At 40.0% G+C, this 27401-nt stretch overlaps 1 protein-coding gene and 1 long non-coding RNA gene across 2 annotated transcripts; one reads left to right on the top strand and one right to left on the bottom strand.

The window, feature by feature from the left end:
* The first annotated feature begins 19 nt into the window (after window positions 1-19).
* Window positions 20-26661, top strand: LOC143135987 (sacsin-like). The gene is made up of 8 exons (XM_076296388.1): window positions 20-232; window positions 325-386; window positions 5064-5151; window positions 5241-5352; window positions 13264-13410; window positions 13505-14933; window positions 15018-15106; window positions 15327-26661. Exons 2-8 carry the CDS (start codon window positions 355-357, stop codon window positions 26222-26224), a joined length of 12795 nt encoding a protein of 4264 aa, XP_076152503.1. The 5' UTR covers window positions 20-232; window positions 325-354; the 3' UTR covers window positions 26225-26661.
* Window positions 9107-9544, bottom strand: LOC143135990 (uncharacterized). The gene is made up of 2 exons (XR_012989257.1): window positions 9455-9544; window positions 9107-9194 (listed from the first exon to the last, which is right to left on the bottom strand). It is a non-coding gene; the product is annotated as an uncharacterized LOC143135990 (long non-coding RNA).
* Window positions 26662-27401: the final 740 nt, after the last annotated feature.

The raw sequence follows: 27401 nt of genomic DNA, 5'->3' as shown, positions 1-27401 counted from the left end.
TTTCATAAAACGAAAACGTAGCTAACGAATACAGCCAAAGAGTATACTCTTTGACATAGCCTAGGTTTCGTTTCCTGTGATTACTGCGTTTCTTTTCCTAGTAAATGCAAACCACTGAGTGCTGACGTAGGGCAGAGCATCCATGAAATAAAAACAAAACGGTCTTGGAGTGATGAGATGAGAGTGATCACCGATGGACATCTGCTGAAATCCACGACAGATTGCCGACAAGGTAAATTGATTAATCTCTGTTAACTGACAAACTGTGGCGAAGGTTTAAGGAAAGTTTGCATTTGCACGTGGGTCTAAATATAATTATTTCAGTTACAGGTCCAGTCAATGAGCTGATGAAAGATGAGTGCTGTCAGAAAAGGAAGGAGAAAAAAGTAAGTAGCCAGAGACTTTTTATCTACTGTAGGCCTACATTACATTACATTATCTAATTTAATCGTTTAAATAAACAATATAGCCTATAATAGACTTAGAAGGTTTTCTAAACAGGGGTGGACAGTTACTAGCCTATACTAAGTAAATGTAGTAGCCTACTTGATGATTTTCGATTGTCTGTAGTAGCCTACTTGAGGCCTATTAATATTTTTGAAAACTTGTTGTGAATGTGACTATTACTCCACTATATTTGAAAGACAAATAGGCCACTCCAATATTGAAATATTAGCATGAGGCTACATACTTTTAAGCACAGCTAAAACTGTGCTACTTTACACAATGGGTCTTTTAAAAATAGGTTGTCTCTTTCTGTGGCTTCCACTGAGAAAGCAAATAGTTTGCTACAGAAATTGAACTTGAAAGTTTCAGATGTTGCATGGTAATGTTTTACTTGTTGACTTTCACTTTCAATGAAGTTCAATTTTTTTTAACCATGTCAACATGTCCGTATAAATGATGTCTGTTATGTTTTACAAGACACATTTTGAGTGAAGTAAGCAGTCAATAGGCGCATTCGACTTAGGCTTGTGGCTGACTTGTTGGCTAAAGTGATCTTACATGATTTGCCAGTGTCAGCTGGGAGGAGCTAGAAAATACAGCAGACAGGCCTGCAGTGTACACATGAGGTGACTCACAGGATATGTTGCGGAATTTAGTTGGTATCGAATACATTTTATGTCTCTTCATTCAAATGAATATGATGAATGACTAAGTAAATTATGATGTAAACCATAAACTGGCATAAGTTCAACAGGTCAGCAGCATTGCAGCACATAAATAAAGTGTTACGTCATCACTTTACACTGTGGCAAAAAATAACAGAATATTAAAATGTTTTCAGAGCCACTGTTACAGAAATCACATATAAGAAAGTATCCCTTCTATTTTTGAAAATATTTGCAAATTCTTGCACAAGGAAGCACCATGAGAAATGTCATTTTTGTCAAGGGAGCAGGCTTGGAATTTCACCATTTTAGGGGCAAGGCCACTTGGCCTTCAGTTGGGCATATTTGGTGGGGGGCACAAAGGCCAAAGTTAACTATACAGTAGTATGCTATAAAAATGATCAAAGTTGTATTCACTGCAGTAGACCTGCATCACTGTATGAAACTTTACAAAAACATAAAACATGACATATTACATATAACTGTAAATCATTTGATCATCTAATATTTTCAGATATCTAGGCTATATTAAAAATTTATTTTGTATTTGGCCTGTTATGAAATCATGTATTGAACAGCTCAGCTTTAAGAAACTCAAATAGCCTAGATGCATGCTTAGCATTTTGTGATCATTAAGGCTACTTTCACAAACTCTATTAGTCAGCTGTCCTCTGATTTACCGATTTCTAGGCGACATTTGTAATATTTATTTTGTATTTGGCCCGTCATGAAATAATGTGGAACAATTTAAACACAGTGTAAAACTTAAATCCCAAATTTGGAGACATCCATGTATGTTGAAATTTACTGCAAATTCAAAACGGGATTAGTCTGGAACAGCTAACTGTACAGGGGACTGATTTACACCTTTCTGTTCGGTAAGGTCTGCTGTTTATTCTGATATATGGTTTGTCGTATGTTAAACGAAGGGTTCGTGAAGTATTCCACCGAGATGAATGGGTAGGGAGATGGACGCAAAACCTTCAGTAGAATTTATGATTAAATTGAATGATATTATTTACTTTTCTCGTGAACCGTTCACCACAGCAATTAGCGGCTAACATCGTTTAAAAGCTGAGAAAAAGCTCTTCTCATGTGATACTTGTGATGTCTGTGTGATGAGTAGGCTACTTCGTGAGTAGGCTTGTTCAACTGAGAAGAATGGGTTAATTTGGACGCACTTTCTTTCTTGCGCTGTCACTTTCTCCACTGCGTAATTAGCGCTGTGAATGCTACAATTATTTTGACAGGCCATAGGCTAAATATATATCGCTATTAGTAGGACGCAAAGCAGAATATTTAAAGAAGGGGGCACCAAGGCCACCGTGGCCTGTAAACCTCTGATTTTCAAAGGGGCGTCACGGCCAACGCAAGGGGCTATGACGGCCATGGCCGTCGTGGCCGCCGTGAAATGCCTACCCTGCAAGGGAGATTCCAGCCACTGGGGGGTGATGTTTTCATGTCATGATGGTGGGTTCATAGTTGACTGCAGGGGCCTTGGTCCCATGGGGTTCTTAGGTTGTGTGACATGGTGACATTCTGGTGAGTCAGACATCTAACCAGCATGCATTGTGTTCAACCCAGAACGCTAAACCAGATCTGCGCAGCACTGTGTGAAGTTGAATGAACCTAATGTCATGGTTGGATCTACATTACGACAAATCACAGCCACACAATTTTGGGCTGTCACTTTTTTTCCAAAAATCAAGTTTGAACTTACAACTAGTCCATTGTATTAGCCCAATAATGCAAACTCGCAAACATAAACACAATACTGGCTTCACTGACAACAATGGTACAGCCAGGATATTCACAATTCAAACTTTCATTTGCAGCCTGCAAATATTGTTTATGTTTTGAGTTTGTGTTTTGGCCTGCTGCGCTACCCTCAGTTTATCACACAGCTAGTAGCACTATTCATACCCTCTTTTCGTAAGGGATAATGTATAGAACGCCGGTCATTATGGGGAAAATAAGTCCCGACAGGGCGAACCGGATCCCGACCCGCCAGCGGAGGGGTCTTGTTTCGCCCTGAAGGGACTTATTTTCCCATAATGACGGCGTTCTATACATTATCCCGCTTATTATACGGCTACTTGCCAAAACGAAAAAATAAACTCCACGATATGTCTCTTTACACTTAATTGTTACCGTTTCGTCGTGGCTTTTGCTGAGAAACAAATAGTTCGCAACACACGCTGAACTTGATTCAAACATTCTTTAGAACACAGCTGATCAACCGTCTGCTTTCACTTTTGAATGAAGTTCCAATGCAAGAAGTGACCGGAATACTTGCAGAGTGATATGTTTGCAGCGGTAATTACATGAATTTATTTTACCGTAGAACGTTGGGAAATCCCATTCAAGTCAATGGAGTGTTCTACTAGCATTGTGAAGAGCCGTATAATAAAACTGTATATTGCATCTTGCCTGTGTCTGTTGAAGTGTCCACGACTGACGAAGTGTCCACGACAGGGACATTGCATTACCCTATACCACCCATAGTGATTTATTTATTTGCAAATGTACATACTATTTATTCTTATACATAGCCGTATTCTACTCCCCTTCATTCTATTCTTACTGTTCTGTTTTTATTATTTTACTCTTTATGTTTTTTATTTTTATTCTTATATGTTTGCTATGAGAGCAAAGTTTAACCAGAATCAAATTCTTTGTTTGTTGCCACTGTGGACACCCCACGCTCCAAAAGCGGCAACAAAACAACTTGGTCCAGCCTGGACCATAAAAACAAACTGTTCCAGCCAATCACAGACGAGATGTGGGTTTAAGAGAGTTTCAATTACACGGGAGGGAAGGGGAGGGAGTAGCTACAGTAGCTCTCTGTTTTGTGAGGTGACGTTACCCAGCATCGCTTAGAGCACTCAAATGTTTTGATGTTGGACTGCAATGCCTGCAATGTCGTTCTTACACATATTACCTTTAAAGCATTTTTTCAAAATCAGGTAAATAAACTAACACACTAGTGCTAGGGCAACAGCCTCCTCCTCAATGTTACTAAGACAGGCCACAGAGTAGATGTAAACAGGTAGTCAAAAAGATGGGATATACAGTAGGCAAAAAATCAGAACTGTGCATCAAGACCTCCATCCTCATATGAAACCCGCCCAAACGATTTGATTGGCCTGAACATATCTTGACCGGGCCTATAGACTTCTCAATGGACTAACTTCAGATCTTCAGGATAAATTCTGGCTGGCTTCCAGGCTGGGATATAGTATATTCATTCAGCAAACTTTGCACATTTAATCACAACAACCATTAATCACTACAATGGTCTGATTAAGTACTCAACGTTCTGGTGTCAAAAATTGCAATTGTAATGGTAGCCAGCTGGCATGGTCCAGAAGCTGTGCAGCAAGTAAGACTCCTTCCCAATGCCTTAGGAAAAATTTTAGCACACCCATAGGTTTTGGCCTCCTTGCTAGCACACTGTGCAGTCGACATGTAAGGGTTAATGTATTGTCCACCAATTATTATCAGAAAATAAGTCCCGACAGGGCAAACAGAACCCCGACGTGCAGCTTAACAAACTTAACACAATGGGTCTTTAAAATTGATTTTGCTACTGTTTCGTAGCTTCTGCTGAAAAAATAAATAGTTCACCACACAGATAGAACTTGACAGTTTCAGGTGTTGCGTGGCAACGTCTTACTAGCTGACTTTCACTTTCAGTGAAATTCCATTGCAATAAGCGAACGGACTTCTTGCGGAATGATATGAAAGACGTTAATCAAAAGCACAAAACCCGTTGCCATTGACAGCGGTCATTATGTACTTTATATTATTTAATTATATCGATTTAACAGACCTCTTGACATTGGGAAGGCCCATTCATGTGAATGGAACTTACTGCAGCACTCTGAAGAGCTGTGTAATAAATCAATGCAAGGTACACCACTTTATTCTTTTTGTTTGTTTTGTTTTTAGAAATACATTTGGTGCAACATCTCCACCTTTTATAGACTACTTGAAAGATATCCTCAGGAGATATCCAGATGGAGGACAAATATTAAAGGTAAGGTTTGAATCGTTTTGTATTTAATGGCAATATTGCTAATGGCAGTCTTAACCTGTAATTCCATTATCTGGCTGATCTTTGAACAGGAGCTGATACAGAATGCAGATGATGCTGGAGCTTCTGATGTGGTGTTCATTCATGATGAGAGGACGTATGAGAAGAACAGCCTGTTGAGTGAAGACCTTGGAAAGTATCAAGGTACCTCACACTCAGTTTTGTGTGGTGTGTTCTTACTGAGATAATTTATGCTGTTATAGGCTGTTTATTGTGACTGCTGCTAGTGCAGTGCGGTAATAAAGTGTAACGCAAGGCATGATAAACATGAAGGGGAGGCCACACGCTGTGCATCCCAGCACACCTGCTGCAAGAGACACACAGACAAGTGCATGGGGCCATACATTTACATTTATTCATTTAGCAGACACTTTTCATCCAAAGTGACTTACATTTGTCAACTGTATTACAAGGGACTACATTGTCCCACCCAGAGTAACTTGGGGTTAAGTTCCTTGCTCAAGGGCACGGTGGAAGCCATGACATTGACATTCCATCTTAACATGTGCCAGTGTCACTGAGAGTGCAAGGGTTCAAAGTTCATATTGACTAGCTGAATCAAAGATTATACATACGCGGAGCAAGATACTTTATCAGGAGCCAGTTCCGGGAACCCGGATTGCACGAGGGGGGGTGGGGGGTTCAAAATCCCCCTTTATGCAGACCAGAGGCAGCGACTATTCCATTGAAGTCTATGGGCATAGCTCAGAATTATGGCAAGCCGATTGAGCATTTATTCAGATATCTTGATATCAGGCATAATTGTCATGTACATGCAAGCCATTTCTGTCCACTAGTTAACTAGTGAGCCATTTCTGTGTGAACTAGTTAACTAGTGACAGCCAAAATGCTCACTAGTTAACTAGTAAGGCCCAAATTCTCTCTAGTTAACTAGTTCATATGTTTCATATCTTACTAGTTAACTAGTAATGCTCAGCATGTTCACTAGTTAACTATTGGACTGAAATGTGCACTAGTTAACTAGTTTAAAGACTTCTATATTTTACTAGTCAACTAGTAAGGTACAACAATGTTTACTAGCTGACTACTGAATGTCAAATTCCCACTTGTTAACTTCTATGTAATTTGGCCAGCCGCTTGGGCATTTATTCTGATATCTTGATATCAGGCCAACATGCAAGCCATTTTTGTCAACTAGTTAACTAGTGAGCCATGTTTGTGCACACTAGTTAACTAGTGAGGTCATAAATGTATACTAGTAAACTAGTTGAAGCCTAAATTCACACTAGTCAGCTAGTGGCGCAGAATTAAAATTAGGAGGCTTTCTATTAGCTCCCTATGTCCAAATAGAACATGACAACCAATCACAGCGCAGAATTTCACAAAATCCCACCCACAACATTTGCATGTGGCACACAAGTTAACATGCTGGCCAAAGGAACTTTAACTAGTAAACTAGTGGCTTCAATGTGACACTTACATGTAAACTAGTGAAGGCAGAACTGCTCACTAGTTAACTAGTGAAGACACAAATGCCCACTAGTTAACTAGTGAGGTCTAAAAAGTGTCACTAGTTTACTAGTGTGCACCAAAACACCCACTAGTGAACTAGTCATGGCAATTTCCATTCGACTAGTTAACTAGTGAGGTGCAAAAAGTGTCACTAGTTTACTAGTGTGCCCCAAAATGCCCACTAGTTAACTAGTGAAGGCCATTGCAGCCCCACTAGTTAACTAGTGAGATGCCAAAACGCTCACTTGTTAACATGTAAAGGCCAAAATACCCACTAGTTTACTAGTGAGGGTGTTGTGGGCCTTACTAGTTAACTAGTGGCATGTATATTTTGTTCACTAGTTAACTAGTTACACCTAAAAAGAGAAACAAGCTGACCGTTTTTGTCCACTAGTTAACTAGTGGAACAATTTAAGTCTCACTAGTTTGCATGTGTGGCAGTGAAGCAGCTCACTAGTTAACTAGTGCCTGAAACGGCTATTATGCAAATTCTAATGAGAGGGTGGGTAGAAGACTCCTATTGGGTATTATGTAAGAATCCCACCCAGTCTAAATGAAAATGTACTGTTCATAGCCTTGCGATCAGGTCCTGATGGGTGCCCCTAGTGGCTAAAGTGACACACTGCTCTGCAAAGGTACTTCAGTATAGATAGTAAAGCAGAGCCTGCAGTATGCAGTATCTCATATTCTGTCAAAATGGTTTTTAATAATAAAAGAGAAACCCCATGCTTTAACAAGTGAGCTCTTAGTGATCCACACCAAAGATTCAAGGGATCGATTTTAATATTATTCTTTGTTTATTGTTGCTAGGCAACCACAGACATAAATGCATCCATTTCAGTTGCACTTTTCTGATTAATAACCGAAAAACAAAAGATTGTACACATTAACTGCACATGGTTTCAAAAGTAATTAAAAGCTCAAAGATCAAGATAAAAACTTCATGCACTTCTAAGGAATTGAACCTTGGTCTCCCACATGATCTCCTGCTGCTTAACCACTTGAGCTAGTCTTGCCACATAAGCAAAGCTATCATCAATGTTCATGTTACTGAAACGTTTTGTTGCTAGGCAACTATATACAAATGCCTCCAGTTTTATCGCAATTTTCAGACTAATAACTGAAAAACTAAAGATTGTACACATTAACTGAACGAAGATTACAGCAATACACCATAACTTTGTCACTAGACATGTTATCAAAACATATTTTTATGCTCAAACGATCTTAGTTTATAAAAGTTTGCTCTTAGAACAGCCTGGACGAAGTCAGCCATGTTTTCTAGGTTTCTGAGTCCTAAATGGACCAATCAAAATCCTTGTTCCGCCTTCTTCATTTGCATGCAAGTGCGACATTGCACACTAGTTAACTAGTGGGACAATGTTACGTCCCACTAGTTAACTAGTTGCACAAAATGCCAGCCGTTTGTGTATTTATTCAAATTCCACTAGTTTACTAGTGTGAATGGCATTTTTCTCCTGCTAGTTCATTATGGACAGTGTTTTGTCCTCACTAGCTAACATGTAAGGCTCAAAATGCCCTCTATAAGCTAGTGAAAGGCATTAATAATGCAGATATGCTTACTAGTTAACTAGTGAGCATGTCCTGTTCCATTACTAGTAAACTAGTAAGGCCAAACATGTCAACTAGTAAACTAGTGAAGGCCAATGTGTCACTAGTTAACTAGTAAGAGTACCTTTTGCATTACTAGTGAACTAGATAGCTCCAAAAACAGCCACTAGTGTGTGTCTTGTGCGCACTAGTTAACTAGTGAGCTGCTTTACTGCCACACATGCAAACTAGTGAGACTTAAATTGTTCCACTAGTTAACTAGTGGACAAAAACGGTAAGCTTGTTTGTGTTTTTAGGTGTAACTAGTTAACTAGTTGACAAAATATGCATGCCACTAGTTAACTACCCAGATAGCAAACATACACTGGGACGGAACTGGGCCACACCTACCACAACGTCCGGCACGGATCTGCATAATGGACCTGATCCGGCGTCCAAACGCACATCGGTCCAAAATTGGTCTGGATCCGTTTGACGGATCTGGTACCAATAAGGGCTAAGACTGGCCCAGTTCCGTATGTAGTCTGTGTTACTGACGCGCTCCAGATCTGCTTATCATATGCAATACGGGTCCGCTTATTGTGTGTGGTACGGACCCGTTTATCAGACATCAGCCGGCTTTATTTGACATGTGAAATGTGATTGGTAATTAGGCCTAATTATCCTGAACATTCTGTTTGCTACACATTTGCTAACAGGTTCGTTATAGGTTCACCCAGGCTAAAGTTCGTAACGTTTTCCCAACAGCTCAACTGATAAACATAAGCTAGGTTACAAACACAAGAGGGGGTAAAAAAAAACTTTACACATAAGTGTCTAATTATTTTTTTATTGAACAACCTGGCTGTAGAAGTGCAATCCCAGACAAAGTTTAAGTCGTGTTAATTCCACTGTTCCCATCGATATTCAGGCTGTCTTCCTCAGTCATCTCCATGGTCAATCTGAAACAACACAAAATAAACATAGCCATTTATTCCTTTTTGAAAATAGGTAGTCACAATTACACTCGTTTTTTATCATCAGTGATCCTGTTAGCGTTATCAATGTTTTTTCCAAAAGAGTTATTGTGATGGCTGTTTTGCTTAAGCTAAGGTAGTAGCCCATATTGCTGGAAAATAATAGTATAACCTTAAAGTTATCAATCGCTCGGTTGCTTGTTGTTGTCTCTGAATAAAACAGAGATAAAAAGCAGATAACCTACCTTGAAAAGTTGGGCTGTCCTAGTCCAACCCCAGGCTGGCAAATCATGTCAAAAGATTGATAGTGAGCAAACCAAAAATCCTTGATTAACGTTACTGCTTGGACTTCTGCATGCGTGGAAAGAATATGGGGTTGTCTCATAGCACTGTTAGATCTGACACAAACAACAATTGACTATTTTTACCACTGCTAGGTAATAATAAAAATAATGAAACGAACATATGATCAATATTGAGCCAACTATATCTTCTTTTCCAACCTTACTGTAGAAATGAAGTGGCCATGGGAACATAGTGCACCCCCATGGTTTCTACATTTGTGCCATTCCAAAATAACTTTTTTTTCTTTAGCAGCCAGTTGACAATGAAGTAGGGAAAGGACAGTTAATTTAGCAGAATCAGCACCTTAATTAATATCATTACCACCTGGGTCTGCTGTGAAAAAATGGTCCTTCGGCTCATATCCGTATCACAGGTTTGGGCCAAATCAGTGTTTTGTATTTTAAAAGCATCTCCTGACTTCCAGTTGAGTTGCGGAAATTGGACCTGGGACAAATCTGTAAACCGGTGATAAAACAGCATTGCTAGCAGAGCTGAAACCTGTATCAGGAGCAGACCTGGCCCACAGTCAGATACCGTATGTCCGCTACAGGCGGATCTAAAGGCTTTTATGCGGATCCGGCCCAAAGGAAATTGCTATCTGGGTAGTAAGGCCCACAACACCCTCACTAGTAAACTAGTGGGCATTTTGGCCTTTACATGTTAACAAGTGAGTGTTTTGGCATCTCACTAGTTAACTAGTGGGGCTGCAATGGCCTTCACACGAGTTGATTTTTGATGACACAAGGAAATATAAGGAAGGAACACTTGATGTAGCCTGGATACCAGACTCTCTGACTTCACAGAGTCTGGCCTAGATCCATTGACAAACGTTTATTTCCTGGTTGGTGGACGCTTGTCTGAAGTTTGAAATCATTGGAGTTCAATCACGTTTGGTAATGACGTATGTTAACCACGGGGGACACAACGATAATGACAGGCTTGCAACGTAAACGTAAGCGCTCTCAGGAACGCCCTCTGTTCGCTGGTTGGTTTGGAGACAAGTTGCCGAAGTGAACGAGAGCTATTCCAGACAGAGTACTGTAGGGAAATGTAAATGAGCGGAAGTACGTACACGGGCGGAGTCAGGCTACACTTGATGGGCATACTCTGCAAATCTTTCTTGAGCCAGTAGGCTTGAGCATTATGATTGCTGTTCCATCAAGGACAACACAGGAGACATTGGGAGCCTCTGACTTGGGAGGATAACCTTCTTCAAGACAAAACAGGAGGTCACTCTTGGTACACTGGCTGAGCTTGCCATTCTCAGAGAAAGCAGGGGGGCAGGGCTGATTTTCATGTCGAAAGAATTCCTCAAGATTTCCATCCCTGTTCTGGCAACCTACAGTATGTAAAGCCTTGAAAAGAGTTCCATATCATTTCTGAGAGTCACTAATCTTTATTGACCGTTGCTGGGAGTTTTCATAGAACTTGTTCAGAAGACCTTCAATTTATTGTGACAAATGGGATCATAAATGGATTTTGTTTATTCACTAGGCGATCGAGTGTAAATGCCTTCAATTGATCTTGTCCAATTTGATGAACATTCTGCTTTCTGCAGTCTTAACCGCACAAGGGTCAGCTATTTCTTTTGAATCAAGCACAATGATATCCCTGCTCTCCTCTTCAAATGGGTTCCCAAGTTCTTGGATCACCTTTACAAGGCACTGAATATCCCTAGCAAATTTCACTTGGACACTTGGGCTTTGATCATGTTGATGCCTAATTCTGTCCTTAGGGCCACTCTGATGTAACCTGACTCTCGCCAGATGAATTTCGTTCCGCCAAGCTCCACTTATCCATCTGGGATCAATCCATTGGAGAGGTGTTTCAGAAGGCTGGGCCTTATCAAAAATCCATGCATATGATTTGGATACGTCACATCTATGAAACTCCCGCCCTGCGTCCTGATTGGCTCTACCATAAAATCTGGTGCCGAAATCACTCTCAATGGAAGCAATCCCAGATGGATGTGAGTGGAGCTAGGCGGAGCGAAATTCATCTGGCGAGAGTCAGGTTAACTCTGATGTGCCTTTTCAAATTCTTGGATAACCCTAGCCACTTCAGGCCCAGCAACCATCCACCGCCACAGTGCACTAGGATTGCCTAGCAAGCCAACGGCTCCACCATCCCCCTTAACACTGGCATTATTCTGCTCATGGGCTTGATCGATGGGAATTGCAGAGAACACTCTCTTCTGCACAACAAAATTGCCAGCCAAGAACTCCTTGTAAACTTCTGGATGCTTGGTGGGGAGCTCTGCCATGTCCCTCTGCCATGTCACTCTAAATTTCTGCAGACTAAAATCTATTTTACGTTATATTTGAGTTATGTTTGCTCACTTGCAGTATTAGCCTACACTATTTTTACTGAGTAACAGTGAGACACACATTTTCTGACATTGCCTTTATCTTACTTGTAGTCAAGAGTAAAACATCCCACCAGTTTCCTAGATTTTAAAGAGAATAATATTCAACTGTGGGCACCACAAGATGAAACCTACTGACTGAATAAAGAGGAGTCACTGACAAACTACCAAGTAAAAATGATGCGTATTAGTATATGCACACAATTTAATATTAAATATTTAAATATACATTTAAAAAGTACATAATTTCTGATAGATATCATAATAACTTATTTTCCTTTTTGTTAAAAAATGAACTGGATTGATTAATGACCAAATGTGCAAATGTTTTAATTGTTCATTTCTATCATCTATCCATTATGAAATCCATATTTGGCGGCCATTTTCAATTTTTTAAAACATATCTTATATTTTAAAGTTTAAAGACCATCTATGTGAAAGTGTGCTCATATTTACATGTATTTATGATTGAATGTGTTATTGCATTTTATGTTTCTGGCAGCTTTTAATTCATTTTCCCATTACGAAATCCATTTTGAGCGCCTACGGTCCTAAATCTGATCAGACCCCCTTTGTGAGCCTTCATATCAAATTTCATGCTTTTATCGCAAAGTGATCGATTCTGATGAAAATAGCCGCCCCACTAAATTGAGATATAATTGGTTCAGATTTGTCTTAATGGGTGGAGCGATCCCTTGTTTTTGTTCATTTCCAAAGTTGATATTTTCAGCCCTTGATTATTTTTATTTTTATTTACAATTATTACACAAACAAATGGAGGATGCCAAGATTAGGCATTGAGATTATTAAGTATTATTCCTAGCATGCCAAAATGACAAATAACATGAAAGTTTGTTCTCATTAGCAGCCTATTCATGCCACAGATATGATATGATATAAGATAAACCTGATTCATGGCTAGTATGTGTGCTGTAATGCAAACTTACTTCAAGCACACCTTCCACACTGCACTTCTTCATTCACAAGATGATCTTCTCATCCCCCAAGTACAATTCTTTACCCATCACTGAGGTTCTCGTAGATCCTTTGTATGATGATGCATACAGTATTAGCCAATCTTTTGTAGGCCTCATGGCAAAATCCTGTGATTGTAGTGACACCTTTCCTTGTTAACCACTCTTGCTTAACACTAAGAGGACATTAGCCAACAGAGTTGGAGTATGAGTTAATAAATCCTTCCTCATTTAGACATGTGCAATGCTTACTTCCTCCATTTAGAGACTTGCAAGCATTTTTACCATTTTCACATCTTTGTAATAAAACTAACTTATACCAAAATGTTTTTTTAAGTTAAATAGGACTTAACATTGTTATCTTGATCAGGTCCTGCCCTCTATGCATTCAACAATGCTGTCTTTACTGAAGAAGACTGGCAAGGCATTCAGGCCACAGGGAGAAGTGTCAAGCGCAAAGATCCAAACAGAGTGGGGAGATTTGGGATTGGATTCAATTCAGTCTATCATATTACAGGTGAACATTATATGCCATGTACTGCATACATAAATTATATATGTTGTTTTAATCATTGTAAAGTGTAATATCGATTAATTATAATTTCCTATAGATATGCCATATATATTCAGTTCCAAATACCTTGGGCTGCTGGACCCACAGGAGAAGATATTTGGAGACGGAGAGGGAGGTTACAGATGGTCTCTGGATGATGATGAAGACAGAAATGTCCTTTTCACCTCGAGAGATCAATTTCAACCCCTTCGAGACATTGTCAAACAAGTCAGTGACAGCACATGGGAGAAAACCATAGAAGAGGATCAGTTTTTCAAAGGGACTCTTTTTCGGTTTCCATTGCGCTGTGAATCCTCAGAGATTTCCGATAACTTGTATGATTCAGACAAAGTTGTTCAGCTTTTTGACAGTTTCATTGCAGATGCAGACATTAGCCTTCTTTTCTTGAGACATGTGTCTAATGTCTCCCTGATGCACATTGACCCTTGTGGATCTGTAGCCGTAAAACTTAAAGTATCCTTGTCAAGCTCCCCAGCAAGTTTAGAATCAGGTGACACTGACAAGCCCCCAGAGGGGTCAACGGTGTTTAAAAACATTTCTTCTGCTTCACTTAGTGATGGAGAGAGAAATACCCAGTGGCTTGTCACATCGTACTGCTTGAAAGAGGGAGAGGTGGCAAAGATCGACTTGCTTGCTGAGAAGCTGTGTTACCAGCCTCAAGTTGACTTGGCTTTTCCCTGTGAGCCAGAGAACTTTATTTCTGACGGACGACTGAGCTGTTTCCTTCCACTTCCAAACAATGAGCCAAACAGGACAGGGCTGCCAGTTCATATCAATGCATGTTTTGGCCTGACTGATAACCGGCGCCATATTAAATGGCAAGATGAGGACCAGAAGAATGATGAAGCTGCTCAATGGAATGAACTTCTGATGACTGACGTTCTTCCTCACACATACTTGAAGATGATTCTTGATTCCATCCAGTGCTGCAGAAACTCCGTCCTTCCTGCAACATCAGTGTACCAGTTGTGGCCAGACATAATCCAAATGCAGCATAAGGAGAAATGGCACGGAATAGCAAGGGATATTCTAGAACGTCTACTGAATAACAACGCCGTGTTCTCTCTGGCTAAAGATGAGAAAATCTGGGTGACCCCATCAGATGCTGTATTTCCAGATGATGATATTGAGGAGCCCGTCTTATCTGCAGTGGCCAAACTTTTGATTACAGAGAATGAAAATCTTATCGATGTTCCAAAGCATGTGTTGAATGACCTGAAACGGGTCATTCCTGAGCGGGACACTTTACAGTGGATCACCCCACATTTTATCAGAGATGTTATTCACAGAGGTAGATTAGAGGTCTCACACAATGAAAAACTGTCCCTTCTGGAGTATGTCCTCAGTGATGAGAATTTCCAGGAGCTTGAAGGTCTTCAGCTTCTACCACTTGACAATGGGACGTTCGAAAAGTTCACAGGCAGCGACGAATCCACTGTTTTGATTGACAACAAAGAATTTCCGAGGTGAGTTAGCCATAATGATATACTCAACATTATTGTTTTGCAAAGAATCTAGAAGGTTAAGTTTTGTTTGTTTACACTTTTCAGAGAATTGCTACCATTTTGTAAAGCAGCGTTTATATCTCAAGAACTGAGCCTCAACAGCCTTTGTCACTTGAAAAATATAGCCACAAAAGGTTGGTTCATTTAATACTATGGATTAGCAAATATCAACATGAAGAAACAAATGTAACAGTAGAATTTCAGAAACATAATTATTGTATTGCACTGCATAGTTCATACCGCAGTGCCAGGGTATGCACTATGCAGTATAATATAATAATTAGAATCTGTGCATGCTTCATGATTTTTCTCTCTAACGTTAAACTCTCTAACTCTTGTTTTTAACAATTGTAGAAACATTCAACATCATCAACCTGGATGCACAAAATGTGGCTGATTTAACCAAGAAACATTTACCACATGAATGGAAAAATGGACTTGACCCTGTGTTGTGGGATAGAGGTAATCCAGAACATCCTCCCAGGGGGTGGTTGATAGAGTTTTGGAAATATTTGAGTTCCAACTGGGAGGAATTAGGCTACTTTGTTAACCTGCCATTATTACCTGTGGAATCATCTGGAAATGATTCTAAATCTGTATTGTTGGCAAAGCTACAGAAAAAAACTACCCTAGTGTTTCAGCAAAGCAAACACAGCAGCCTATCTGAACACATTCAAAATGTAGTAAAGAAAGTTGGGGGAACTCTTATAAAACAGGAGCAGTACCTCAAACACCATGACATCGAAGCCTTTGTTCTTCCACCATCACCTAAAAGCCTGCTGAAGGTCTTCTTAAACCTGAGCATCGATCAGGTTATCAGAGGAATCCACTCTGCATCTTGCACTGAAAAAGAGGAAATCAAGTCCTTCCTCTCTTCTGTGGATTCTCTTTCAGATGAAGAGCAAAACATTGTCTCTAAGATGCCTCTGTTCCAGTTGATGACTGGCGAGTATGTATGTGGTAAATCAAAGCATGCAGTGGTTTTGAACTCCTCACCAGCCATTCCCTCTGACCTTCCCATTCCTAATTCTGTGGTCCAGTGTGCTAGTGAAGCAGATCGCAGACTTTTAGCAACCCTCAAGGTTGAACTTTTGGACACAGCACAGCTGGCCCTTCATTTGGTGAAATGCATTGAGGCAGGTTCTTTTAATCAGCAGAATGAAAAGAAAACAATGATCTGGATATTACAACATGGCTGTGCACTCTTCTCTCAAAATGTGATGTTATACAACAAATGCAAAGATCTGACCTTCATTGAAATTGAAGGACAATGCCAGAAAGCCAAAGCTTCAAGTGTTTTTGATCCGAGCAACCACACCTTCAAAAAACTCTTTGAGACAAATTTCTTTCCTTCTGCCGACTATTCAATGACTCAACAGATGCTCCAGAGCTTACGCCAACTTGGACTGCAGTCAGAAGAGAAGGATATATCACCTGACAATGTGCTGGATGTTGTCAGAAGTCTTGAAAAGTCTTGTGGACATTCTGAGGAAAAAACATGGAATAAAGCAGATGTTCTTCTCCGAGTGCTGAATGACAATGATATAATTTCTAAATTCTCTCCAAGCCAATTGGAGCAATTGCAAAAGATGCAGTGGTTTCCTTGTGAGAATCCATACACTGTGACCAAAGAAGTCAAGAAGAAACGTGAAAACAGACATTTTTATAAACCATGTGAAATTAGATATTCAATGTACTATACTGTTGTTGGCCATGTTATGCCACTTGTTTCTGAGCTAAATGAGAAAGTCTGCAAACAACTGGGACTATTGAATTCACCACCAGCTGAGAAAGTCATGGAGAATCTATCAGTACTAAACTCAATGTCACAAACTACACCTGATCTTGACAAAGATGTAAAATTCAAAACGAAGTTGCATGACACATACAAATTCATGCAGGACCATATTGGGCTTTTTAGGGAGGTGTTGAAGAAAAAATCTGTGCCTTGGCTCTGGATTGACAACCACTTTGTATCACCTTGTGATGTGGTTTTGGCATATCCCCCTGAATTAGATCTGAGTTCTTACATTGACAGGGTCCCAGAGGAGTACCTGCCGTTTGACGTCTTACTGAGAGAGTCCGGAGTGAAGTTAACCCTTTCAGAAGATGAGATTGAGAAAATACTTCATGATGTCAAACAAAGAATTGATCAAAGAAATCCTCCCTTTGGAAAACCCACTGAGCTGAAGTTGTCCATAAATATCCTGAATTGGTTGCGCAAAGAGAATAAACCTGCCAGGGATGATACTCCAGTGCCAGTAATGGCTGAAAACCAAACGTTCACTTTGCAGCCTGCCTCTAAGACTTTGTTCTGTGATATAAGTAAAGAGGGTTTAACAGACTTGAAAGAAGACCAAGAAGATTTTTATGTCATTCATGAAGAGGTACTTCCTGTGACAGCAGAGTGGCTGAATATCCCCCTCCTCAGCACACGTATTCTAAACCCAGAGTTCATTGGAATAGAGCAGTGTGGTCAGACAGAGCCCATAACTCAGAGAATTAAAAACATCCTGAAGGAGTACGATGAGGACAGTGACATTTTCAAAGAGCTCCTACAAAATGCTGAGGATGCTGGTGCTAGAACTTGCAGATTCATGGTTGATTTCAGGAAACACAAAGACTCCCCTGACAGTGTCATTGACAGTGGTATGTCCCTGTGTAATGGCCCTTGCCTTTGGACATTCAATGATGAACTCTTTTCAGATGAAGACTGGACCAATATCACAAAAGTGGGATCTGCCTCAAAAGAAATGAAAGTGGAGAAAATCGGAAAATTTGGAATTGGATTCAATGCAGTATACCATGTGACTGATGTTCCTTCAATACTGAGTGGAGAGAAACTCCTAATTTTTGATCCAAATGTAACACATTTGAAAAAGTACATTCAAAATAAAGGAAATCCTGGAATCAAACTGAACGCGTTCCAACAGAGAATTTCCCGAAGGTTTCCAGGACAATTCAAATCATATCAAGGCATTTTTGACTGTGATTTCTCTGAGAAAAACACTCAAAAATTCTACAAGGGCACATTAATGAAGTTGCCCTTTCGCAGTCCAGAGGAATCAAAGATTTCAGAAATCAGTACAAAGGTGTATGACACGGATCGTATTATGGCTTTTCAGCAACATCTGACTCATAAATCTCAAACTCATCTGCTTTTTCTGAGAAATGTAGAGGATCTCTCTCTTTGGACTTTGCCAGAGAATGCCACCACTCCTCCAACAAATGAGCAAATGGAGACTCTTGTTCAGATCACAAGAAAGGTTGTGGACACAGTTCCAATATCTGGAAGACTGAAAGACAGTCAAAGAAAGTCTGTTATCTCTTTGATGCAACATCATACCAAGTGTGCAGATGTAATTGATAGTTCTGAAGCAAGTATCAGTGAAATAATTCAAAACAATGTTGATGTACATGCTGTCCAGTACTGGCTTCTTTATTCTTGTTTCGGCACTCACAGTTCACTAAAAATGGTCCAAGAACAAAAGGAGCTGAACATATTCTCTGTGCCAATTGGAGGACTAGCTGTGCCTTTGCAAAAAGAACCTCAGACTGGGAAATGGGCAGTCAAGAAGAGCAGCTTAGTTGGACAAGCATTCAGTTTTCTGCCTCTATCAATCCAAACTGGTCTTCCTGTTAATATCAATGGTTCGTTTGCTGTTATGTCAAACCGTAAAAGTCTATGGGAGACTGGAGTGAAGGCAGAATGGAACAAAGCCCTACTGAAGGATGCTGTAGCAAATGCCTACATTACTACCCTACTCATCTTGAAAGAATTATCAGAAAATGAAAGACTTTCAGATTATCCTTATTACACATTCTGGCCCGATGGCGAGAAAGTAGGCAACGCATTTAAACCATTAGTTGATGCCTTCTACTCAGCAATTGTGCATGGATTTTGTAGTGAAAATCTTGAGCTCTTCAGTGATGGGAAAGAGTGGTACTCACTTAATTCCGTGAGGTTTTTGGACCCAGCCATAGCAGAACACAAGGAAGTTGGAGAACTTGCAGAGAAGATTTTTCAGAACCATCACAGCCATGCTGTCCCACTTCCTTCATGGGTAAGAAAAAGCATGATAAAGAGTGGCTTCAAAGACATTGTCACGGACAGAACACTCAGCTGGACAGATTTTTTCCGGGATGTGGTGTTTAGAAATTTAGACAGCCTGGAATCCCAAGACAGGAAGGCTATGATTCTCTGTGCAATTGACCTCAGTAATGATGAAGTGGATGAACTACTGAAAGTGCATCGCTGCATTCCATCACAGAGTGGTGAACTCCGATACATCAGGACATTGGTGAATCCATCAGGGAAAGTGGCTTGTCTGTATGACCGGGAGGAAGGAAGGTTTATTGATGATACCAGAGATGACTTCTGCTCCCCAAAAAGGATGCACAGGCTGATAGGCTTAGGAATGCTAAGTGATCATTTGCCCTTAGAGGACGTGGCAGAAAGAGCAGGCACCATCTTAAAGGTCTGGGAAACAGATAAAACTAAAGGCATGAAGCGTCTTGAATGCTTGTTTGAACTGATGCAGGAGTTGTCAGTTGACCAAAAATCTCATTACTGGCATGCCCTTCAAAACACACCATTCATCCCTGCATGTTCACCAGTGAATACACAGCCAAACAATGATATGATTCCAATGTTGAAAAAGCCATGCCAGGTTTATAACTTCTCTTGCCATTATTTGGTGAACATGACTGAATTCACAGTTGACCATAAACACCTTAAGATCCGCGAAGATAACATTGTCCTTGACAAACTGGGTGTGCGCAAAACACCACAACTTTACACAGTGCTAAGACAACTGGAGGAAGCATCTAAATGTGATGTTCACGATCAGGTTCTATTAGGCAAAATAGTATATAAGAGCTATGAATACTTGAACAAATTGCTAATTGATGAAGATTCAACCCAATCCAACCCAACCGTCATTGCAGATTTTGCTAAATCATTCCGCTTTATCTTTGTGGACAACACATTTGTACATGTGAAATCAGTGGCAAAATGTCAAGAGTTTGAAGCCAAACCATATCTCTGTGTCCTGCCAAGTGTGTTTTCCAAGTTTCACGATCTTTGGGAATGTGTTGGTGTACAACAACAATTTACCCCTCAGCAATTCTCTGCCGTTTTACACGAGCTGGAAAGTAAATACGGGCCCAATCCTCTTTCCGACTTTGATCTAAATATCTGTCTGGACATACTGAGAAAAGGACTCCTTAAGTCTGAAGATGCAATTTCACAGAACTATCTTGTTCCTGATGAAAACTCTGTACTGAGACCCAGCTCTGATCTTCATTACAATGACAGCCCATGGATGCCAGTGTCGGCGGGTGTTACTTTGTGTCACAGACTAATAGCAAGGGATGCTGCACGTCATTTTGGTGTTAGGACAACAAGACACCGCACACTAGAAGATAGTGAAGTTCATGGCTTTTCACCTTATGCAAAAGAATTTGGACAACAGGAAAAACTAACAGTCCGAATAAAAAACATCATAGAAGCATATCCTTCCAAAAAGGACATCATCAAAGAGCTCATTCAGAATGCAGATGATGCAGAAGCCACTGAAATACACTTCATTTGGGATATGAGAAAACATGGCACTAAGAAAACATTTGGGAAGAAATGGAATTCTCTTCAAGGTCCAGCTCTTTGTGTGTACAACAACAAGGTGTTTACTGATGCAGACTTGCAAGGCATTCAGAAGCTTGGGGAAGGTGGGAAACACGGACAGTGTGGAAAAACAGGAAAATATGGTCTTGGATTTAATTCTGTTTATCATCTCACAGATTGTCCTGCCATTTTAACAGGAGACAAGCTTTGCATATCTGATCCACACATGGAATATTTAGAGAGGGCATCAAAAGATAAATCAGGATGCATGTACACGTTGAAAGATCAATTTAAGATGTCATTCATGGATGTCTATCAGACATTTCTGCCATCAGAATTCAACCTTGATTCTGGAACTATGTTTAGGCTTCCTCTCCGAACAGAGGAAATGGCAGCTAAGTCTGAAATATGCAAAGCAGATGTCAGACTCCGGGACATGGACGAACTGATGCAAGTTCTTGCTGAAGACTCAGATGGTTTGATCCTCTTCCTGAAACATGTCAAGAAAATAAAGTTCCATACAATCAGCCCTGACTCAGACAAACTACATACTAAATATTTAATTGAAAAGCAACTATCAGAGGAAAGCAGCATTAAGAGAGCAAACTTTCAAGATCAAGTTCAAGGTTCCCTGGTCCCATGCAAGGTCATTTATAACATGCATATCTCCTTATCGGATTCAAAAGGCAAAAGACAGAGTCAATGGGTCGTTGCAGAACAGTTTGGCTCCTTTAGATCCACTTCTGGTCAAATTAATGAGTCAAATGTTTCACAGACAGCACAGGCAGCTGTGGCAGCTTGTATTGGAGCAAAGCCCAAATTTGACTTCACTGGAAGGCCATTTGAGTCCAACTTCAATGGAAGACTATTCTGCTCCCTCCCTCTGCCTGGGGAAACCGGTCTGCCAGTTCATGTCAACGGGAATTTTGAGGTTGACTCTTCTAGAAGGGACCTATGGAAAGAGGATGCAGTGAGTCCTAAGACTAAGTGGAACAAGTCACTCAAGCTGGATGTTATTTCACCCCTGTATGCAGATCTTTTAAAGCACATACAAATGACCATTAAAACAGGAACCCCTCTGAGTTTATTGAGTTTAGAATCACAGTTAGATTTCTCATATCTGAAATACTTCCCATCTGTCTCAAAAGACGTTAAGCAAGAATGGCATGCAATGATCAATCATGTATACAGATCTATACATGAAAGAGATCTCTCTGTGATACCTGTTTTACATACTTCCCATCAGGAGGTGGCAGAGAAAAAGCCTTCATTTAGCCATCATTTAGCATTATATTCAAGTAAAAAATACACAGTCAACTGGTCAAATGTTCTCAAGCACAATCCTATGGATTCTCCTCATTTTAGTCGCGAGTTGCAAACAGGTCTTTTTGAAATTTTAGAAAACGTTGGAATGAGTGTTGCTCCTTGGTCTCAGGAGATGGAGAAAATATCTACAGGTTTTAAAACTGCAGGTGTGGAAGTGATGATGCTGTGCCCTAAAACAGTGCGGGAGTACTTGAAGGAAAAACCCCTTAATGATGCCACAAAAACATTGGCAGCCTTACCCTTACCTGTTGATCAGACGCTCATTAAAGACAGTAGGCAATGTAACTTACTCCTTAAGTTCTGTATGGAAGATGTTAATGAGAACAACATTAACTCTATTAATGGACTTCCTCTTCTCCTTACTCAAGATCAGACCCTAAGGGTTTTTGACTCAGGTTCTCCAAGGCAGTATTCTAGATTTTGGGATATATTTGAGGGACAAAAAGCAGTCTTTGCAGATCATGACATGATCTTCATTTACAGTGATATACTTCAAAAGGGTGGTTATCTTCAGAAATTGACAATACCTGTGGCATCAAAATACTTGATACCTATACTGAATGACGTTCAAAATGAAGACAAACCCCCTGCCTGGCTAAAGCGCCTGTGGGATTTCTTTGAGGAACAAATCAACCAAGAGGCTGGAGAATCAAGTAATACTTTCAATGAGATCAAGAAAGCATTCTTTGACTCTCCTGTTCTTCCAGTCATCAGCCCAAGCCAAAATAACAAACATTTTCTGAAAACAATGAGGGATCTTTCAAGCGTTCTTAAGGAATCAAATGAGAAAATGTCATCTATCTTAGTCAAATTAGGTCTTGTGACATTGAACTGCTCATTTTTTTTCAAAAAAGTTTCAAAGAGTTTTAATGAAGTGCTTTTTAAGCATTTGATACCTGAGCTCCTCAAGACGGATAACAGCAATGCTGTTTTGGAACAGGTTTTCCAGATTCCACATTCAAAATTCAAGATGTCCGATGCAGACTTAGATTATCTTCAGGATTTCTTTCAAACTGGAATTTGCACTTCCAAAACTTCAGAGGAATATCAGAGAAGGTTCAAGTCATTACCACTGTTTCAGACAGTGCAGGGTGTGCGGAAGAGCATTGAGGGACAGAACAACATGTTCATCCTGAACACAGAGTGCATTACAAAATTTCCAGATTTGTTTAACATCGATATAGAAGGGCATGTTTTTCTGAAGTACAACATGGTCAATGAACGGCTGTCAGAGGAAATTAACATAAACATTTTAACGGATCTAGACTTCTATGTGAAGTTACTGCTGCCCTTATTACACACATTTACAGAACCACAAGTTCTTGACTCTGTTCGGCTGCTGTTGGTCTTAAAGTCCAACCAAAAATATGAGACGTACAAGGATCAGATTGTGGCCAAACTATCAAGTGTCAGGTTCATCAGAGACATCCATGGTACTCTTCAGAAACCGTCTTACTTTTTTGATGAGAAACAAGATCTTTACAAGATTATGCTCCCTAAAGAGAAATTTGTACCACCAAAGTTCTGGAGACTATTTCACCAAGACTCAGGGGTTGTGAGGAGGCTGCTGATTGAACTTGGAATGAAACATACTGTCTCAGATATTGAGATAATAGAGTTTGCAAAAACAATTGAGTCAGAAGTACATGGCGAGACCTCAGTTCAAGAGCTCAGGACAAAGTCTTCAGCATTATTCAGTGAAGCTCTGATATTCAATGACACTAAAAAGAAATCTAACTTGTTGAATAGGATTGCAACCATCATGTTTGTTTTTCCTTTGCAAATTCAGGAAGAACTGTGTGATTACCAACATCCCTTTGCTGGCGAAAGAGATGCGGTTGCAATCAAAGGGTCTTTGATTGAAACAAACCCTGATCATCAGTACCTCATTTGGTCTTCCATGCCAATACTGCCCACAGACGGATTTTCTCAATATAACCACGCAGATTTGGTTAAAGCAGGAGCTTTTCAGAAGCCACCCTGTGATTTAGTGGCCCAAAATCTGAAAAACATCTGTCAATCAGAATGTGACATTCATATGAGAGACCTCAGAAAAAAAGTATTTTGCGAATCATATGCATACTTACAATCACTGGATTTCAGCGGGTCTCAGCTTCAAGATCAGCCAGTGGTTCTTGTTGAAAATGATACCATTCTTGTGCAAGCCTCTCAAGCAGTGCTTCTTCTTGATGACTACGAAGAGTTCAGGCCATATCTATATAAAATCAGTCCACAGCATGCAATCTACGCGGAGTTCTTTAAAGGGATCGGTGTAGAGGAAAGGCCAACAATTAGGCAGTATTGCATAGTCCTCAAGGATATTTACATGGACTCTGAAGGGAAAAAAACTCTCAATCCAAATCAGCAGTTGACGTTCAAACGTGCTGTCCAGCACCTCTTCCAACTGATAAAAACACAATCAGAACAAATACAATTCCAGGAGAATTTGTATTTACCATCAGCAGATGGCAGACTGCACAAGTCTAAAGAGCTCTACTTCAATGATACAGTCTTTCAGACAAAAAGATTGGAGGACTCACTAAAAGACAAGCTCAGCCTTCTAATGAACCTGGGGCATTGTGATCTAGGTGAAGACATCTTTGAACATCAGAAGATGCTGTTGTTGCTGCCTGAGGACAGTCGACCCACAATGTTGTCTCATGTCACCTCTGAAAGCCTTGTGGGTTGTAGTGTGAAACTATGTCAATATAAAAACAACTGTGAGTTCAGTGGTTGGTTTGAGAGACATTTAAACTCCAGACCATTTTTGTATGGTATCACAAGTTTGATTAGAGAACAAAGTAAAGGCACCATCTCTTGTACTGATGCTGTTGAACTATGTAAAAATACCTTCGGAAAACTTCAAATTGTATGCTGCGAAATCCTTGAGACAGAGCTCTTCTTAGATCAAGATCCACTTGTCAATACCACTTCGGAAACACAAGTGTATGTTAAAAAAGAGACACAGGGTTGCACCTTCTACCTGAAGCACAGTGGAGATATGGACTTTAAGATAATGCAGGAGGTGGTCATTAGATTAATCAAAGAAATTAATTCACTGCTGCAGAATACCCTCAGCCCAGATCACCTTTTCGCTTTGGGCCAGCTTCTGTCATGTGATACCCAGGAGGAGGTTGAGAAGACACTGGAAAAGTATGAAATCCGTAACAGTGCCAGCAGAAAAGAAGGGCTTCATCATCCAGACCCTGGAAGTCTAATACCTGAGGAATGGTATGATGCCCTTGACATGAGCTTCATGAATAATTATGAAAGAGGTGAATATGTAGGTTTCAAACAGACATTAGAGAATGAACATTATTACTATGCAGTGGTTGTTGAACGATTAGATGCAGCAAGTGAAACAGGTCATTGTTGTAGATACAAAATACAGATCGGCAAAGATAAATTTGATGAAGTGAGCTCCCTTGATCTTTACCAGTTTAAACGAGAAAAAACATCTGCCTCTGGCCAAAGTTTTTGTTGGGAAATTACATTGGTGGATGAACCTGAGCCATCACCTAAGGAGGACTTCCCTAAGACCTTTGAAGAAATCAAAAGGGAAATTGATAAGTGCCTGAAAAAAATCTGGACCATGTCCAAAGAGGACCAACACAAAGCCATCAAACGCCTGTTTCTCAGGTGGCATCCAGACAAAAACCCAGGGCAGGAGGAGCTTGCTACTGAGGCATTCAAGTACTTAAAAAACAAAATTGAGGAATATGAACAAAATGGACAGAAAGGGACAGGACCTTCTAGTCGGTCATGGAATTTCAAAGACTTCTACCCCGAGTGGAATTCTGAAGCATCACGTCACCGTCAAGGGAGAAGGAGATTCTACCGCAACACTCACAGATCCCAGTATAATTTTTGGTCATTCCACCAGGAAATGCCAAGACCAGACAAAGAGGAAGCCAAGCGCTGGTATTTGCAAGCCCAGTGTGACCTTGATGCTGCTCACCATGACTCAGAGAGTGGAAGAACTGAGTGGTGTTTGTTCAAGGTTCATCAGGCTGTGGAGAAGGCTCTGATAGCAGCAGAGTACAGAAGAAGCGGAAAACACTCTCCCAATTGCTCCATCGTTGTTCTTGCTCGGAAAGTGTCAGGCTACAGCCCAGATTTAAGCGCTTTGTCAGAACTTGTGGGTCGATTAAAACACTTGGGTGTGGATGGCAAAACAACCCAGTATCCCAACTACCACCCTCCCCCTAAGATTCCTAACAATGCATTCCAGCCTGAAAATGAGAAGGAAGCTCTAGATGTTGCACATGAACTTCTGCAGAAAGTGGACTTGTATGTAACATAGCCTACTAATTAAAAAGTATGATCTTTTTGTAACTTTTGTAATTTTTCATTATTCATTCTTATTTTTTTCATATTTGAGATACTTTTATGGTTGTATGATTTTGACTTTCACAAATGTTCTGCATCCTTTATTATAGACATGATTCATCAGAGTCAGTGTGCAGTTAATCTCAAAGAAAGGTTAAGGGAATGGTGATTTGTTCACTGATTGTTTTTGATTTTCTATAGCATTTATTTTGGAGAAAATGTATTGGTGTCAATGTTTTTCTTTTTTTAATACAGTCAGGATATCTGACAATAGTTTATCTCATTATATTCTAGGGTACTACTTATTACGTTTGCTTTATGGTAAATGTGAATATTCTTCTGACAGTATGCAACTTTATGTATTTGGCAGTGATATTGGAGCCAATAAAGACAAAAAAATACTATGCCAAATTTTGATGCATTAGCTTTCATTGCTTGAATTACATTAATTTAAATGCTATGTTGAGACAAATGAAAGCATTGTGACATTATGTTACATAGTTTCAGTTTTCGCCTGTCCCCTTTGACATAATATGAAATAATATATTATATCAAAAGCATTATTCAGTCGTGGTTTTAATCATCTGTATTGGGGGAAAAACTCAAACATGGTTTAGTTGAAAGAGGAAGGTGTGCTTAGTCTGATGTGTAACTGAAAAGACCAGCCCTAGAACATCCATTTCTTATTACATTACATTACATTTGGCTGACACATTTTTAGCCAAAGCAATTTACATATGTCAACTATATTACAAGGGATTACATTGTCCCCGGAGCAACTTGGGGTTAAGTGCCTTGCTCAAGGGCACAACGGTGGAAGCCAGAAATTGAACCGACAACTTTCAGGCTACTGCATGCTAGCCCAGTTCCTTAACCGCTAAACTACCACCGCCCCACGTATAAACCTCCAAAAGTAATTCCCACAAATTCTATATGTAATTACAACTGGATGTCTTCCTGTATATATGCTGTGGCAAAAGCACTTGGAATGTCAGGTCCTGAAAATGTTCAAATCAGTCCTTTAATAAGTGAATTTATAAACGAGCTGTCCTTATAAAGAACATTATTACAAACAATATAATAAGGTATCCATTTATCCAATAGCAAACATACTGATTAAATAACCCTGTGTGTGACACAACTGTTGGTTT

Source organism: Alosa pseudoharengus, unplaced genomic scaffold, assembly GCF_046254945.1.
Source record: "Alosa pseudoharengus isolate Yale_2024_CS ecotype anadromous, Long Island Sound unplaced genomic scaffold, YU_APseudo_1.1 YU_APseudo_1.1_scf_20, whole genome shotgun sequence".
NCBI lineage: Eukaryota > Metazoa > Chordata > Actinopteri > Clupeiformes > Clupeidae > Alosa > Alosa pseudoharengus.
The sequence above is the reverse complement of the archived record's forward strand: the minus strand, read 5'-3'. Positions and strand labels throughout refer to the sequence as shown.